This window comes from Ovis aries, chromosome 2 (assembly GCF_016772045.2).
Source record: "Ovis aries strain OAR_USU_Benz2616 breed Rambouillet chromosome 2, ARS-UI_Ramb_v3.0, whole genome shotgun sequence".
Classification (NCBI taxonomy): domain Eukaryota; kingdom Metazoa; phylum Chordata; class Mammalia; order Artiodactyla; family Bovidae; genus Ovis; species Ovis aries.
Genome location: NC_056055.1, coordinates 169,345,439 through 169,364,771, shown reverse-complemented (window position 1 = coordinate 169,364,771; position 19,333 = coordinate 169,345,439). Strand labels below are relative to the sequence as shown.

General features: G+C 36.3%; 1 protein-coding gene across 1 annotated transcript in view; it reads right to left on the bottom strand.

Annotated features, from left to right (window-relative positions):
* Positions 1-19,333, bottom strand: part of LRP1B (LDL receptor related protein 1B) — a 2,196,232-nt gene that overhangs the window by 903,899 nt on the left and 1,273,000 nt on the right. Inside the window, exons 16-18 of the mRNA XM_060411151.1 lie at positions 15,013-15,153; positions 10,961-11,086; positions 1,738-1,854 (exon numbers count right to left, since the gene is read on the bottom strand). Coding sequence (XP_060267134.1) covers positions 1,738-1,854; positions 10,961-11,086; positions 15,013-15,153 — 384 coding nt within the window. The remainder of the gene's footprint in view (positions 1-1,737; positions 1,855-10,960; positions 11,087-15,012; positions 15,154-19,333) is intronic.

Below are 19,333 nucleotides of genomic sequence, written 5' to 3'. Positions count from 1 at the left end.
TTGCTCATTATCTTTCTGGGATACTCTGGATGGAGATGCTAAGAGCAGAAAAGCATTTAAGTTTTTCTAAAAAGTAGAGCCCTCTAGAAGCAGACCCAGCCACATGATTACTCTGGACATTGGAAAGGAGAGGAAATTCACTGCTCACTCACCTTAACTGGCCAGCCCTCAGAAATTCTACATATAAAATGTACAAATATGTAATTCTCTATTACTTTTTTTGTTTTAGCATCTCTACTGTCTTCTGTGGAATGTCAATTGCCAATGAATAATACTTAATCTAGATTTTTTTTGAGAGGTTGTAAACTCAAATGTTATAGGGACTTAGTGTGGTATAAAAAGAAATTTAAAAAGAAAATTTTTAGGTAAACAGAGCGCACATGCTAAACAGAACTATTTTAATTGAAGATTTAGAAAAAAGTCTCCTTATTTCTCTACTGGTAGAAATACTATAACATAGAGTCAAAATATTAAAAATGCATACCCAGCTGTATTCTATTTTAATAAGTGTGCTACACATGTCTAATTTATGCTGTTCCATAGTAATTTAAAATATCCAAAGCCATGACTGAAATAAAGTGGAAGAATTAGAAAATCTGGTTCATTTCCTTATTGTGTTTTAGTACACAAATGATAATACGGCCTACTGATATATGGGTACAGTTCAGTTCAGTTCAGTCGCTCAGTCGTGTCCGACTCTTTGCAACCCCGTGAATCGCAGCACGCCAGGCCTCCCTGTCCATCACCAACTCCCGGAATTCACTCAGACTCACATCCATCGAGTCCATGATGCCATCCAGCCATCTCATCCTCTGTTGTCCCCTTCTCCTCCTGCCCCCAATCCCTCCCAGCATCACAGTCTTTTCCAATGAGTCAACTCTTCGCATGAGGTGGCCAAAGTACTGGAATTTCAGCTTTAGCATCATTCCTTCCAAAGAACACCCAGGGCTGATCTCCTTTAGAATGGACTGGTTGGATCTCCCTGCAGTCCAAGGGATTCTCAAGAGTCTTCTCCAACACCACAGTTCAAAAGCATCAATTCTTGGGTACAAATGGGTATAATTAAATTTGCCGCTTTATGTAATAATAGGAATTTTGCCTTTAAAAAAATGTTTTCAACTAATAAAAATTTTGTCCTTCAGAATGATACAACTCTTTAGAAATGAAACAAATGGTTTATCAACTATGTATTCTCAGCCCTTATAGTGTATTGCTCCAGAGTGTAACACATGCATACAAATAAAAAGCATGTCCTCCTCAGTTACTCCACATGTCACTGAATGAGCTATTCTGTTTGAAAAATTTAATCATTATAGACATAAGATTAATAATGAACATTTGAGAATGTCCTGTTCGCCTTATAATAATCACTTCCTACTAAAATCTGCAATGTTTGGATCCATTTATTTTAGCCAACGATATGCCTTGTGAATGCATACATTCTACAGTTAAAGTCCACACTCAGGCCCAAAAGGCAGTAATAAAAAGTAACATCTTCTGCCTTGTTGACTTGTATTTATAAAGAAATAAACAGCCTTTTAAAAGAGATGATAGTGATATAACCTGTTTGAAAGTTAGAAAGTTAAGTGAAAGTTAAGTCGCTCAGTCGTGTCCGACTTCGCAACCCCATGGATTGTAGCCTACAATGCTCCTCCATAATCGGGATTTTCTAGGCAAGAGTACTGGAGTGGGTTGCCATTCTCTTCTCCAAAAACAGCTTGAAAGCTCACAACTTACCACAAGATGCTATTTCGTCTGTGTGGTCCCCACAGTCGTCTTCCCGGTCACACAGCCATGCTCTGGGAATGCAGCGCCCATTTCCGCAAGAAAACTGGTCCACTTGGCATGTCCTGGCTAAGGTGATCAATTAATGCATAGAGGAAAAATTTAGAGACCTTTTGAATAATATCAAGGAAAAATAAATCATACAATAACTCTTTTACACATAAGATATTACATTGCTCTATTAGATAAAATATTTTTCAATTAAATCTTTATTAAAATTTTGGTAATGCCAGCTTGTCAGCCTTTTCTAAAGTTCACATGCTCTGCCCTTCAATTAAATGAATGCTAAGTGACAACATATTCTGTAATCCTCACACATATTCATAAATGAAGCTGTGAATTCATTATTTTACAATTTTTTTCTGGCACATGCTGATGAATATATGACTGGATTAAATTTTCTCCAATTTTTAATTAACAAAAAATTATTTTGCATAGCCTTGGATGATAAACCAAGAAACTTGCTGTAATGAAGGTGGCAGGATTTAGATATATCAGGGTAACTGGTTTCTAATTATGGGGTCAAAACTGTCTTTGTCCTCTAATGTTTTCAATGCATTTATTTTTGATCTACAAATGAGTTCAAGTATGGATCAAGAATGCAGAAAATATTTTTTGAAAATATATATTTAGCCTTAAAATGGATTTTTTAAACTTACTTTTAAGTGTAGTAATACAAAAATGTATAACTTTTCAATCAAAGTATATTAATGAACTTTGCTTTGAGCTCTTGTAAAGGTTTCAAGGAATACACACAGGAAACCTTCCTTTCTTTGCTAGCCAAGGGCCGTGGTTTAAAATTATTCAGTAAAGGGGTTATGTTCTATAAGGCATTTGATTGCCTTTTTCTATTATAATCAGATCAACTTTTGAAAGCATGAGAGCCTAGATAGCTGCTTAATTCTTCTTCCAGGCCTTAGTTTGTCACATACTTATTTTTAAATGTTTGATTTTATTTTCCCTTTTGCCACTCTGAACTACAAATCTGCTTTCCTATGTTATCAGTATACCAGCATTCCTTTTAATTAGACAAAAGGAAGGAGTGGGGAAATTGGGAAGGAGAAACTCAGACCTATTAATATTTGTGTTAGATGAAGATCTGACAGTTGAGGAACAATTAGAGTCGGAGTTCCTGCAGTTATGATCTGAGAACATTGCTTGGTTTATAGACATCCCCTTGTTTCCTGGGCTTGAGAAACAGACAGGTGTGTTCCTATTTCATCAAAACACCCTGTGAACTTCTTTAATACTAATGTCTTGTATAAAATAGAGTTTAGTTCAAAGTCATCCAAACACACTAAAATGGGTTTCCATAATTCAGAGTTTCAGAAGCATTTAAAATAGTTTCTGGAAAGTCATATACTTTACATTACATAAAGAAAGTAATTTTCTTTAAGAAAACTGCACTTGCTCTGTAAAGATGTATGTCCATTATTGGTGAATATTTAGAAGATTACTTGAGAAAAAACAAACAAACAAAAAAACCATTCTGATTTGATTTCTTAGGTTGGATATAGTGTTTCTACTCTCAGTATCTCTAATTTGAAAGACCAAGAAAAGTGTTCCACTGTATTTGGCTTTGATTATGTGGATAAGGGTGCTGAATCTAAAATATATTATGCCATATATGATTTTTTCTTTTTTACAAGTAAACTGCTTTAGATTAATAGACTTTAAATAGCCCAACAAACAAGTATGATTCTGAAGTTTTCAATCTTGAAAGTTTAAGGTAAGATTTAATATTTCTACGTTACTTTATTTTGTTAACCTTATGGATTTTCTGCAGAATTACTCTAACATCTAGAGTAAATCAACAATGTTCCTAGTGTCAACTACAAATTGGCATTTGCCATCTAGGGTAAAGCATCTGCCTGCAATGCAGGAGACCTGGGTTCGATCCCTGGGTCAGGAAGATCCCCTGGAGAAGGAAATGGCAACCCACTCCAGTACTCTTGCCTGGAAAATCCCATGGACAGAGAAGCCTGGTAGACTACAATCCATGGGATTGCAGAGTCTGACACGACTGAAGTACTTCACTTCACTTATCCCTCTACAAGGATTAATTTATATGCTGCTGCAGCTGCTGACCTTCAACACCCATGGAAGGAGTTCAGGGTAGAGATCAGAAACAGGGCACTCTGTACCCAGGGGAAAACTGGCAGAATAGGAAGTCAGACAGTTAGACATTTTCAGGAGCCAAATTTATGAATCCAATTCTTGTATCTCCTCATATCTAGAAAACCACTAAAATCCTTCATGGTGATGACTGCTTCTCTTGACTAGCAAAAGCTTCATAAGACTAGTAGAAACATTTTGGAAAAAATATGTGCTTGATTACACATACTCTCCCTTCACCATAATCACCTATATACTGATCTTTCCCCTTTGTCTCTTTGAAGCAGTTTCTCAGAGCTATCTGAGGTGTCTCCCAGGATGCAGCCCTCATTCTGCCTCAAATAAAACTTAAGTTGCAACTCTCACATTATGCTTTTTTTTGTAAGTCAACACTGCTGCTGCTAAGTCACTTCAGTCGTGTCTGACTCTGTGTGACCCCATAGATGGCAGCCAACCAGGCTCCCCCGTCCCTGGGATTCTCCAGGCAAGAACACTGGAGTGGGTTGCCATTGCCTTCTCCAATGCATCAAAGTGAAAAGTGAAAGTGAAGTTGCTCAGTCGTGTCCGACTCTTTGCGACCTCATGGACTGCAGCCTAGCAGACTCCTCCGTCCATGGGATTTTCCAGGCAAGAGTACTGGAGTGGGTTGCCATTGCCTTCTCCTAGGTAATTTTAATAAAACCACATTTGCATTAGCCTAAAGAAGAGTGAAGATGTTGGCATTAGTTAACTTGGTGGGAAGAGGGAAGCACAGAGCTGTGAGACAGATTATTAGCTTTTTCTCTTACATGTCTCTGTATCATTTCATTGATCACAGTAAATACTTTTTACCTTTTGAGTTATAAGAGAAACTGAATAACACAGTTTTATGTTCCACTCTTCCTCCTGTTTTTTTTCCTCCCTCTCTCTTTCCTTCCCTTCTTCCCCCCTCCCTGCCTTCCTCTTTTCTTTTGTTCTCTCTACATTTCTTTTTCTAAATCTCTCCTTTTCTCCCTCATTTACTACACATTTATTCCTTCCACCTTTCTGGTTTTCTTGCTTTGAAGAAAAAAAGATATTATCACATATTTTCATCTCTATTAAATCTTCTAATTGACACAATGAGATTATATTATAATCCCCAACAAATGTTTTTCCATTTGATTCTCTTGCATCACTCTCCTAGTCATTCATGTTTGATTCTAACCAGTTTTCTCCGGTTCTCTTCTTTCACCAGCACTGCTTTAATGATTAGAAAGGAGAATGAGAAAGGACTCCTAGGTACCTATCTCACATCACGTAGGACACATCTCACATTGTGATGGGAATTTGTGTATCACCTCATTAACTAGGAAACTTGAACAACTATTATGACTCCTTATTTCAAAGAAAAATTATTGGCTTATGATAAAAGGAGACTATGCCCTGAAAATATATGAATTCATTATCTTTTCTAAACATGGAGAAAATAATCTGTTTTTTTAGGCAAATTTAACAGATTTTTAGATAAGAAAAATGCTTCATTCCATAAATCTACAAGTACTGTCTATATGATATAATCAGATTGACTAAATTATCACCTTTTAATCACTGGATTTGTATCAGGAAGATACAACCTTGACTTTCTCAGTTCTTCTCTCCATCAATTCTAAATTAGTCTGGAGGTGAGATAAGCAGAGCAGCCCCAGAGGAATCTAATTTTGTAGCAAATTCTGCTCTAATGAAGAGGAAATTTACACCTCCTCAGTGGAACTGTTTATTTAGCAGAGAATCAGAAATTCACTGTCAAAATGTGAATTTTTTCTACCCATCACTAAGGATGCTTTCCCTGCGGTCTTGTAGCAGTGAGAAATCCCACAGTGCGCAGGAACAAGGAGGGAGAGGAGGACTGAGCTTGATACATTGTTCCTAAACTATACCTGCACTGTATCAAAGCATTCTATTTGAACAAAATCTATGTCATATGTAAAAATACTCTCCAATTTATCTTGTAAAAAAAAATTCTGATTTTAAAAAATATATCAGGTTTCCTTAACACAATCCTAGTGGTATAGTTTGAATTTAGTTAACATTTGTGGGGGATGTGAGAAAAAATATTATGTAATTGAAGCAGAACTCTGTGCTGTGGGAAAAAGCTGGTCTGATACTGCCTAGGCTTGAAGGCGAGGATCATCATGGTAACTACTTTTCATCTTTTCCATGGGGATGGTTTTGATCCCGGCCTCCTGTACAGTGTCACGAACCTCAGTCCACAGTTCATCAGGAACTCTATAAGACCTAGTCCCTTAAATCTATTTCTCACTTCCACTGTATAACCATATGGGACTTGATTTATGTCATACCTGAATGGTCTAGTGGTTTTCCCTACTTTCTTCAACTTAAGTCTGAATTTGGCAATGAGGAGTTCACGATCTGAGCCACAGTCAGCTCCCGGTCTTGTTTTTGCTGACTGTATAGAGCGTCTCCATCTTTGGCTGCAAAGAATATAATCAATCTGATTTCCATGTTGACCATCTGGTGATGTCCATGTGTAGAGTCTTCTCTTGTGTTGTTGGAAGAGGGTGTTTGCTATAACCAGTGTATTCTCTTGGCAAAACTCTATTAGCCTTTGCCCTGCTTCATTCCATACTCCAAGGCCAAATTTGCCTATCACTCCAGGTGTTTCTTGACTTCCTACTTTTGCATTCCAGTCCCCTACCATGAAAAGAGCATCTTTTTTGGGTGTTAGTTTTAAAAGGTCTTGTAGGTCTTCATAGAACCGTTCTTCTTCAGCTTCTTCAGTGTTACTGGTTGGGGCATAGGCTTGTATCACCGTGATATTGAATGGTTTGCCTTGGGAATGAACAGAGATCATTCTGCCATTTTTGAGATTGCATCCAAGTACTGCATTTTGTATGCTTTTGTTGACTGTGATGGCTACTCCAATTCTTCTAAGGGATTCCTGCCCGCAGTAGTAGATACAATGGTCATCTGAGTTAAATTCACCCATTCCAGTTCATTTTAGTTCACTGATTCCTAGAATGTCGATGTTCACTCTTGCCATCTTCTGTTTGACCACTTGCAATTTGCCTTGATTCATGGACCTAACATTCCAGGTTCCTATGCAGTATTGCTCAGCATTGGACCTTGCTTCTATCACCAGTCACATCCACAACTGGGTACTGTTTTTGCTTTGGCTCCATCCCTTCGTTCTTTCTGGAGTTATTTCTCCACTGATCCCCTGTAGCATATTGGGCACCTAATGACCTGGGGAGTTCCTCTTTCAGTATCCTATCATTTTGCCTTTTCATACAGTTCATGGGGTTCTCAAGGCAAGAATACTGAATTGGTTTGCCATTAAAAGATGCTTACTCCTTGGAAGGAGGGTTATGACCAACCTAGATAGCATATTAAAAAGCAGAGATATTACTTTGCCAACAAAGGTCCATCTAGTCAAGGCTATGGTTTTTCCAGTGGTAATGTATGGATGTGAGAGTTGGACTGTGAAGAAAGCTGAGCACCGAAGAAATGATGCTTTTGAACTGTGGTGTTGGAGAAGACTCTTGCGAGTTCCTTGGACTGCAGAGATCCACCCAGTCCATTCTAAAGGAGATCAGCCCTGTGTGTTCATTGGAAGGACTGATGCTGAGGCTGAAACTCCAATCCTTTGGCCACTTCATGCAAAGAGTTGATTCATTGGAAAAGACCCTGATGCTGGGAGGGATTGGGGGCAGGAGGAGAAGGGGACAACAGAGGTGGCTGGATGGCATCACTGACTCTACACATGAGTTTGGGTGAACTCCAGGAGTTGGTGATGGACAGGGAGGCCTGGTGTGCTGCAATCCATGGGGTCACAGTGTCGGACACGACTGAGTGGCTGAACTGAACTTCTCATCTTTGGCCTCTCGATCTCCCTCAAAAGTACACAAAACTATATTTTCTTGTTGTTGATGAAAACCAACTCCTAAACCCTGCCTATCAGCTCTGTTCTGCCCCTTTGTGTACCCCTTTTCACTTACAGGCTCTCCCTCTGACAGCCCCCTACCCTCTAAGGACTTCACCCTCCACAACCTATGGTCCCCAATCAGTTACTTATTTTTTTCAGTCAAATATTTCCATCACTTAGAAAAGTATAGGAAGTATCATTAAAATCTGTTTGTCTTCTTATAGAACTATCAAATCTTAATTTTTCCTACATTTGCTACAGATTTTAATTTAAATAAAAGTATTATACTTACATTTGAAATCCCTTATGTAATCTTTCCCAATCACATTTCTCTTTTCTTTCATAGAGGTAATTGTCATCCTTAGTTTTTTTTAATCTCCGTATTTTACTCCTATTTTTATATATTTGTTAATCAACAAGCACATATAGAACATTTTTGCATTTTTATATTTCATATGAATGGCACTGAATTGCTTATTGTTACAAGATTTTGAGTTTACACTGCTTTTTGAAATTCCTGTTGATATTTGAGTTCTAATTTTTCATTTTAATTGTGAATATCACATGGTCTTATCAGGTTATATTTTCTAATTAAATGATTCAAACTGTTATTTAGACATTTTTCTAATTTATTTATTTATGTTTGGTAAGGCTTAGCTTAGACATCCCCTCCTCTAGTAGGCCTTCCAGGAGAGCCAATGATTAATTAGTAGCTCTTTTTGTGCTCCCATTTGAAGGTCAACATAGTTCCATGGGAATGAACTGTTTGAATGTCTTTCTCTTCATCTTATCTCATAACTTCTTAAAGAAATTACTGTGTATTTTTCCTGATTCTAACTGCAATGCTGTGACAGATATTTACTGAATTAGTAGATCCACTGAGGAGAAATCCCAAAGAAAAATAATACAAAATTAGTTTGTTATAGGAAAGAATTTTCATTTAAATATAAAGTAGCCACACTGCTAAAGGCTACAGGATAGTGGATTCAATTACAAAATAATCCCCATATGAGTATTATTTTATCTAGGATACATATCCATGTACACATCTGTATCTAGAAATTCAGAGAAATAACTCAACCAGGGAACTCATTTAATGAATTTCCCATATTTTTCCAAGATGGTGAGCTGTATGACCTATTCATTTTGGTAAAACAAAACGGAAATACATTGTAACATGACAGCATAGTTTTCAAAGTTAAAAGCCATATTTATTTTTCTCTTTGTATTTTGTTTTTCAATTTAGAAAGACATAAGGTGACCATAATCGCTATCATGAATATGATAAGAAGACCTAATAGTGAGTAGCAGACTTCAGCTGCTGTCACTTAAAGTAGCACTTGAGGTGCAAGCAAGTGGCGTTCTATTTTCTAGTGAACCAAGGCCTGGAGTATCTTAAAAATCTTACTCATTAGGATTAAATTTTTTATTTGTTCTTATACATAACATTTTCACTCTTTCTATGTAAGTATCTGATCAGTCCTAAATCCTTCTTTAAAAATCATGTAGAAACAAACAGATTAGTAAAAATCAAATAGAAATGAAGAAGACATGGTATTATGAATTGAGACAGCAGTGCCTGATAATTTCAGGTGAAAGCAGATCTATCTGTTTAGGATGTAATACTATATAGTTTCTGAGTTGAATCTTAATCTAAAAGAATAATAAATGCACTAATTTAGAAAGATGCTTCATTGTAAATTGCAGTCATATTCTAACAGTGATCTGGGAAACATTAAATTGACCATGTCTAGATTTCTAGCTAATCCTCAGGATAACATAGTTTGGTAAAAAGAGCAATGGCCCTGGAGAGAGATGAAGTGAGTTTTCCTAAATCCTTACCAACGATATGAGTTACGGCAAATCTCTTCTTCCACCTCAACTATGAAAAGGATGAACTTGAAGGCAGGAGCCTAGGCCCATCTGGTCTCTAAAGGTCCCTTTCTGTGAGACAGTCTTTGGCAAAACACCCTTATGAAAGACACGAAATATCTTGAAAATAATCAGTTGCTCTAAAAGAGTAGACTGAGCTTTTAATCAAGGGACAGGAGAAGACTAGCCCGTGTATCCTCAGTAAATATGTGACCATGGAAAATAAAAGAATATAAAATGGAGGCTAGGATTACAGAATGGTGACTATTTCATTCTTGCTGTTATTTAGTACATGGTGCAAAGCTCTGGAAAATTCATACTTCTACAGAGTTGAAAGTAATAAATGTGGGAATTGAGGTACAGGGAGGCACAAGTCTTTCCAAGAATGTCAGTTTCAAAATCCAAGTACAAACCAGGCTTCTTGACCTCTTGGTCTTTTCTCTATGTGTTGCCTTTGCAGTTTTTTCTAATGCATTATAATAATTTGTATTTGTATGGCTTATTTTGGCAAAAAGAAAAAGTGAGGTGGTTGATAGATTTTAACAGTATATGTAATGATTAAAAAATACTGATCATATTAATAAGAGTCACTAAATATATGATTTTTTGTCATTGTTTAAAGAGAAGCACTAGGCAGTTGCTAGTCAGGATCATTTTTCAACACTTATCTGATTAAGAATGATCTTTTTGGCCCTCTGCTGCAATGTGTACCATGACCTGTATATTCCCATTCAATGAGAATCTAGCTAAGGATTCAAAGATTTATTGCAATACAATAAATAGTATGGAAATATAAATAGGCTTAGTGGACTTGGGATTTTATTTAAAAACAAAACAAAACAAAACACATGAATAGTGTGCCAGGAACAGAAACCTATTTACAGAGATATTCTACAGAAGACTAAACAAAAACATATAAATTATTGTTTCAAGGTTAAAATAATAATAATAATTCTCCTTGTGAGATAGCCTAAATCATAGTATACTCACAAACCTCTCCCTCCATTACCAAGTAAAATTTAGCAGGGACATGTTTTGTCCAAGTGGTGTACTGACAGTCAACCTGCATGGATAAGATGCCAGATTCCTTTGAAAAGCAGAGTGATACCCAAAGAATAAGTAAAAGATAGTTTGCATTCTAGCCTTTGTGGCAGCGAACTCTGAATTCACTTGCTACTACAATAATCAGATCATCAGCACTAGGAAAGTTCAGTTTAGTTTCAGGCATCTTTATGAAGACTAAGCGTGGAAGAGATTTACATATGCATCTAAGCAAACCTTTACCTGAACATGTTTGATTGGATTCATCTTCATTGCTCCCACAATCATTAGCTCCATCACAAAGCCATCTCTTGGGGATACAGCGATTATTCTTGCATTTAAATTGATCATCAGGACAGCTATGATTGTCTGGGGTGGGAAGGGGGAGAAGAGGAGAAGCAAATTTAATAATTTTAAACTAGATAAAATTATGATTATTTTAAGGGAAAGATACAGATTATTTACAGTAATTATATTATAGTACAATTGATCTATATCTTCTGTCATTCATTGTCTCATATTTTATACCAAATAATAATACACTAGGCTGTGTTAAAATGTAGTAGTAATATAGAAAAGATCAAGGAATTCAAGTTCATATACAAGGAAATATATTCATTTTTCAAGTCTGCAGTAAAACCAACCGACTCTCTTTTCTCAGCCCTAATCACAATAGGTGATTTAGCTTCAGATTTTTTAGCAAAAACATAAAGTTAACCTCAATTGTTAATGTGGAACATAACAAGTATGTATCAAATAACTCAATCATATATCAAAAATACATTTTTTTTAAACCATACATCTACACAAGTACTTCTTGAAACATTAAATAAGCTTGATTGTGTTACGTTTTGCTCAATGTTTCCTGGGGCTAGAAGGAAAATTCTAGAGAAAAAATGCATTACTGGAGTTGGTGCTAAATAGGAGATTCTGAGTAATTTTAATAATGAAAATGATCATCATGAGTCTTTTCCCCTAATACAAACAAATAAACTTGAAGCCGCAAAATATACTGAGGACATGATCAGCCCTCTAAGGGAAGCTGACCATAGCTAAGGATTAAACCTCTAATATCTAAGCACAGCAGGAGGCCATTTACGGTTTACCTCCTGTGATCTTTTCCCCTGCATTCTGGAGTCTAAGTTCCTAACTGATTTGGCATGCTCTTCAGTATCCGTTTCATAATTTCAATATTCTTTCTGAGGTAATTTTCCTTGTGCCCAGTAGTTGCACTTCTGTATGATAAAAATACATGTTGGTATTAGTTTTATTTAGAATTTGAAAAAAATAGCCAATTTTTCATGCTGTTGCATAGCAAATGTATTCCTTTCTAGTCAGTTTCTGCAAAACACTATTTATTTAAAGTAGTCATAGTGATGAAGCAGTTTTTATCACTTTTCAGAAGTTCTCTTTTGTGCATAGTAAATAAATGTGAGGAAAAGGCCTTGTGCTTTCTGGTATTTATGTGTGATTAACATTTTCTTTTCACTTTAGGGACTTTAACAAGAATAGCTGCTCAGGAGGATAAAAGTCATCCAATATATTAGAGGGTCAACATTTTCAAGTACTAACATCATGCATAAGCACTTTAGAGAAGCTTGATCAGAAACCTTTGCTATTTTCACAATGTTATAAATGGGAGGTTAAAAAGGAGGACCAAATATAATCCATTGTCTTGTGATTTGGAGTCGAGAAGTAAAATAATAACAGAATTCAAGGTTGAAGCTTATGAGTATTTGCAATCTAAAATAAACTCCTGAAATGAATTATGCAGTGCTGATATATTAACTATGGGATCCCAGGAATATAATGCTGCTTAGAATCATTGCAATGTTTAAAGAAGACACCGCATTGCAGAAGGTGACCAGAGATGTTTAATTTTACTTTGCCCCTCTGATTCAGTCATTCATTCATCCATGTGCTAGTTACTGCGCTAGACACTGAGACTACAAAGATGCTACAAATTAATGTGTCCCCTCATATTCATCTATTAGATACATCAAATAAATAAGCATGTAGCTGCAATATGGTTTTGCAACTACCATAACAAAAGAATATCCAAGAGACGTTTAACTCAAGTGGGCTGTATTGAGAAAAGAGATGGCTAGCATACAAAAAAGACTTCCCTGTGGAGATAGTGGTAAACTGCGGTGAAATTCGTAACTGGGAACAGAGAATGCAATGTCACCGAAGACAAAAAGAAAAGGAAAAGAAAATTTTTAGGGATTTATAAGTAGTTCAACTTGATAAAGACAAAGAGGGTAAGTAGAAACATGATAGACATTGAAAGCCAAAAATGTAAACGTCAGACATAACATGAAGTTCTTTATATGAGAGTTAATGAATTTTAGAATTTAACTTTCTCATTATCCAGTTATTGAAGTAACAAGGTTACATTGCTATTAATCTGGAGGAAGTATAGAAAGTGGGCTTTAGTTAAGGGAAGACTAGTGAAAGACTAGAATTGAATATGGACTATACATAAAATTGGAGAAGGCAATAGCAACCCACTCCAGTATCCTTTCCTGGAGAATCCCATGGACAGAGGAGCCCAGCAGGCTACAGTCCATGGGGTCGCAAGAGTCGGACACGACTTAGTGACTAAACCACCATCAACCATACATAAAGTAGAAGATGCCAGGAAAAGCCCATGGTGGAGGCTTGGATGAGGGGATAAATAAGTGCTAAAAATAATGAACAATACAGACTAGGAATTTTAATACTACAATTAACAGTGCAAATGCAATGTCCCTTATACTCTTGGAGGAAATTAGCTTGTGAGTTGGAGAAAAAAACAATCACACAGAACATGAACCTATAGGATTAATTCCTAAGTACTGTGATAAAACACCTCTGCTCTGCAGAGGCACTGTGACTATGCAAGGAGTTGATACATGGGGAGCATTCATTGCAATCATGAATAAACATTAGAGTCATGAAGAATGAGACAATCTAATCGATAAATAACATATTGTTTGTGTTAAAAAGAAGATGAAGAAAACACCCTTTATCTTTAGAAGAAAGGCTCCTCCCACTTCAAAATTTTTGGCTGGTTGTATCAATTTAATATTTAACATTTTATTCGTGGCACAATTTAGAGTATAAATATTAATATTAATAGGATTAAAAATAAGAAGTACATAATGTTGAATATTTGGAAATGAAGAGAAAGTAGTGTTATACTTACATATTAATTAAATTTATTTTATTATATATTTTATAAACTTTGAAAATAATTTTTAAAGTCCACATTTTAAGAATTTGTGCCCAAATTCATATGACAGGTGCTCAGACCAATTTTGTTCATTTTTAACAAAGAATCTTTAAAACTTCATCTTTATATTCTTGATTTTTAACAAAAGGAAAATGGAGCATTGCCAATCAACTCTAAATCAATTCAGCCACTTTAACTTAAAAGTCATTAATTGAAAAATAATCATTTTCTTTTCAAAAATAATGTATCTAAGTCAAATGAAAAGACTAAAGATAAATATGTCCAACATATACTTCTCTCCATATAAAATATTTTATATCTTTCAACAACACTAAGGTAGTGATTGAAATCAAATATATTTTCAAAAGTTTATTTAATCTGCTTCTCAAATTGTTTTCCTCTACATTTGTGGGTCATACTCTGGTCCCTACGAGAAACACGAAAGTATTCCTATTGCAACAATTGATGAGGAGCTGAAAAGAAGGGAAGGGGAGAAATAAAACTTTCAACTTCCTTAATAGTCTGAGTGTCCCATATGTGTCTCCTACTATGAACTGAGCCAGTGAAGTTAGGTAATAACATGTTCCAAACACATGTCTGTTTCCTTGGACCATCTCCAAGGCTCTGTTGCCAAGGAGCAATGGAGTGGATTGTGACCTTCTTTATGAGTAATTCTGCCTTGGGGGAGTTTAAATTGACTTTTCACATCTTTAAATTCAGAGGTCTGAAGGGGTCTCCTAGAGCAACCTTCTAACAATGGTATGGTGGTGCTGATGGCACAAAACAGGAAAGAAAAGAATTTCTGAAGCAATATTCCGAAGAATTTCTGAAGCAATTTCTGAAGAATTTCTGAAGTAATATTCAAAGATGTGGAAGGATGAAAAAAATAGTGCTTTAAAGGTATACAAAGAAGGTCATTTAGGTCTAACGTCTATACCAAATGATGACTGGGGGGAAAAAAAAAACAAACTAAGTTCAATTTGCATTAATGATAATTTTAGATATTCTCCCCCAGACTGCTTTAATAGTTCGCACACTCAAAAACTCAGCAAATTTTAATATAACTTGTAGGAGAACCTACAGCAACTGATTGAATCTTCATCACTTCCATCCAGACAGTCATCATCACCATCACATTTCCACCGAGCTTGGATGCAGTGTCTGTTTCTGCAGCGGAATTCTCCAGCTTTACATGTCTGAGGCAATACTTCTCCAGGATTAACTAGGGTTTAAAAAACAAACAAACAAGGTATATAAGCAATATTGGATATTTTCAATTCATTAAAAGATAATTTTATATAATAATAGCATTTATTTCATTGCATTTCACAGAAAATAATGAAAGCACTGTAGAGCCAATCATCACTGGAAATGAGAAAATTTTGTTTTTCCAACAATAATTATTCCATAAGAATTGTGGAGATTCATTTTAAGCAAATGTCACCAAAATAATAATAACAACGATGAAAAAATACTATCATATTTTTGCTGTTTGTAGTTTTACTTTTTAAAGAACTTTCATTCAGAAGCTTAACTGAAGGCATGGCAAAGAATTTTATTACCTCCACCTTAAGAGTCAGACATGACTGAGCTACTAACACTTTCACTTTTTACACATTAATACATCAAGAACTAATCAAAGTGAAAAGACAAGGGAATAGCACACAGCACTGATGGTTATGTTTATCACTGGTCTGAAAGTACAAAATAAAAAAACAAAACAGTTAGATCTGGTTAAATATTTACGGAAATTTTAAGTTAACCAAAACAATCTCCTTATACATCCAGATTCTTTGGAGTGTTTTTATCATACATTCCATATTCTCTAGTCAAATGTCAGAAATTCCATTAATTGGGATTTATTCACATATTGAAAGGGCTACTGTAGTAGCCCACTTCTCTGAGTGGATTCAATAGAATCTAAAAACTGAAGGGAATGTGATGACAGCTAAGGTAAATGATCTGTATTTCATTGACTGAAAAAGACATTGAATTATCAAAAGTGGCTTATTACTAGAAGAAACAGAAGCCAGGTTTTCCATTCTAGTTCTAATGGCTTTAAATTTTATTTGGGGTAGCTGGTTCACATTGATGAACTGTCACAAAACCTATATGGACTTCAATAATAAGAGGTATTGAGAAAACTATGTGGCATTTCCAGAACACTCTGTGTTTCACTCCTTTAACCCCTGCATTTTCTCTGATGCAGAGAATGGAAGAGGAAACACAGCACTGAACCATAGCTGCAAAGACTCTGCTTCAGAGAGTTAGGCAACAAGACACAAGGCGTGTGGGTGCATGGGGTAGAGAACAGAAAACTGTCCCATATAATCCAGATTCTCATTTAAGGAGTTCTTTACAAAATTAGGTCTTCAGGGTGAAAAATATAGTCAGTGTGGTGAATGAAATATTCATTGAGATCAAAGGTAATCCTGTGTGTTTTCTCTTCCCTCTCACAAAAGCAGACTCTGTATATAGGACCTAACAGTAATTTTTCCTCCTTGTTTAATCTTTCTCAATAACAAAATGCAGAAGAAGCAATTTCTTTAATGCTACCATTGCATAAAGTCACTTGAAAGTAACAATTTTTAAAAGAATATATAGGTACATATTCATATAAATGTATATATATGCATGTGTGTATATTATGTGTGTGTGTGTGTGTGTGTGTAGTTGTTTTGTGTGTGTCCAACTTTTTTGCAACCCCATGGACTGTATCCCACCACGCTCCTCTGTTCATGGGATTTTCCAGGCAAGAATACTGGAGACTGAGCCACCAGGCATGACACCACACACACACACACACACACACACACATACACACACACACACATGCACACACACACACACACATATAAAGAGAGCAAGAAGAAAAGATAACACATCTCAAGGAAATGACAATAAATAAAAACAAAAATGGGAGGTCATTGGGTCTCTTATTCAATCTCAGGGTAACTTTTTTATAGTAGCAACTAGGAATGAGGATGGGAATCATGACAAAATGGAGGTATAATGTGGGATGTGTCTGAGCATCTCTAGGATCTAGTTTTTCTCTCAGAATCTCTAGAACTGATCACTGACAACATGAAAATTCCCCTTATTTTGTACTTTGTCTGCTTGGTTAGATCTTAAGATCTTTGAGGATGGTATAGTTCCTTCTTTTGACTCTACATAAGCCCAAGTTAGAAATGGAATTAGTAGCTTGGTTAATTTTATTTTATAATTATTAAGCCTAGTAGTCAATAGTCTCTCAGAATTATTTTTTTTTCCCCCTATGGGACAAGAAACCTGATTGGAGATATAATCAGTTTTCTTCCCTACTTAAGTTCAGGTTTAAGATTTTCTTAAATCATGTCAAAAGAAATAGTCAGTTCAGTTGTCTCATAGCTTGAAGATTGCAGAAAACAAGAAATGATTGATTTCAACTATTAAAAATCTCCCTAATTTAAAAGACTTTTTAACATGATCTTTGATCAAATAACTTAATTCGCAGTTTTAAGAAATGATCAAAAATACCCATAGACCAGAGTGAAGTCATACTTGCTTCTGAAAAATTATATCTACATTAAAGAAGTTTAATTTGTCTAGGGAAAGACAAACTACCCTAGAAAATTGATATTTCCAAATTAAATACTCTTTAACATAATCAATTTAGAGACAAGGTCTTCAAGGGAACATTTCATGCAAAGATGGACTCGAAAAAGGACAGAAATGGTATGGACCTAACAGAAGCAGAAGATATTAATTCTTGTGGCAAGAATACACAAAAGAACTGTACAAAAAAGGTCTTCATGACCTGGATAATCACGATGGTGTGACCACTCATCTAGAGCCAGACATCCTGGAATGTGAAGTCAAGTGGGCCTTAGAAAGCATCACTACGAACAAAGCTAGTGGAGGTGATGGAATTCCAGTTGAGCTATTTCAAATCCTGAAAGATGATGGCTATGAAGGTGCTGCACTCAATATGCCAGCAATTTTGGAAAACTCAGCAGTGGCCACAGGACTGGAAAAGGTCAGTTTTCATTCCAATCCCAAAGAAAGGCAATGTCAAAGAATGCTCAAACTACCGCACAATTGCACTTATCTCACACACTAGTAAAGTAATGCTCAAAATTCTCCAAGCCAGACTTCAACAATATGTGAACCGTGAACTTCCTGATGTTCAAGCTGGTTTTAGAAAAGGCAGAGGAACCAGAGATCAAATTGCCAACATCCGCTGGATCATGGAAAAGGCAAGAGAGTTCCAAAAAATATCTATTTCTGCTTTACTGACTATGCCAAAGCCTTTGACTGTGTGGATCACAATAAACTGTGGAAAATTCTGAGAGAGATGGGAATACCAGACCACCTGACCTGCTCGTGAGAAACCTATATGCAGGTGAGGAAGCAATAGTTAGAACTGGACATGGAACAACAGACTGGTTCCAAATAGGAAAAGGAGTACGTCAAGGCTGTATATTGTCACCCTGCTTATTTAACTTATATGCAGAGTACATCATGAGAAATGCTAGGCTGGAAGAAACACAAGTTGGAATCAAGATTGCAGGAGAAATATCAATAACCTCAGATATGCAGATGATACCACCCTTATGGCAGAAAGTGAAGAGGAACTAAAAGCCTCTTGATGAAAGTGAAAGTGGAGAGTGAAAAAGTTGGCTTAAAGCTCCACATTCAGAAAATGAAGATCATGGCATCCGGTCCCATCACTTCATGGGAAATAGATGGGGAAACAGTGGAAACAGTGTCAGACTTTATTTTTGGGGCTCTGAAATCACTGCAGATGGTGACTGCAGCCATGAAATTAAAAGACGCTTACTCCTTGGAAGAAAAGTTAAGACCAACCTAGATAGCATATTCAAAAGCAGAGACATTACTTTGCCAACTAAGGTCCATCTAGTCAAGGCTATGGTTTTTCCTGTGGTCATGTATGGAGGTGAGAGGTGGACTTGAAGAAAGCTGAGCGCCAAAGAATTGATGCTTTTGAACTGTGGTGTTGGAGAAGACTCTTGAGAGTCCCTTGGACTGCAAGGAGATCCAACCAGTCCATTCTGAAGGAGATCAGCCCTGGAATTTCTTTGGAAGGACTGATGCTAAAGCTGAAGCTCCAGTACTTTGGCCACCTCATGCGAAGAGTTGACTCATTGGAAAAGACTCTGATGCTGGGAGGGATTGGGGGCAGGAGAAGAAGGGGACGACAAAGGATGAGATGGCTGGATGGCATCCCCGACTCTATGGATGTGAGTCTGAGTCAACTCTGGGAGTTGGTGATGGACAGGGAGGCCTGGCGTGCTGCAATTCATGGAGTCGCAAAGAGTCGGACATGACTGAGTGACTGAACTGAACTGAATTGAAGGTTCAAATGCTTTCAACTGATAATTAGATCATTATGGAATGAATGA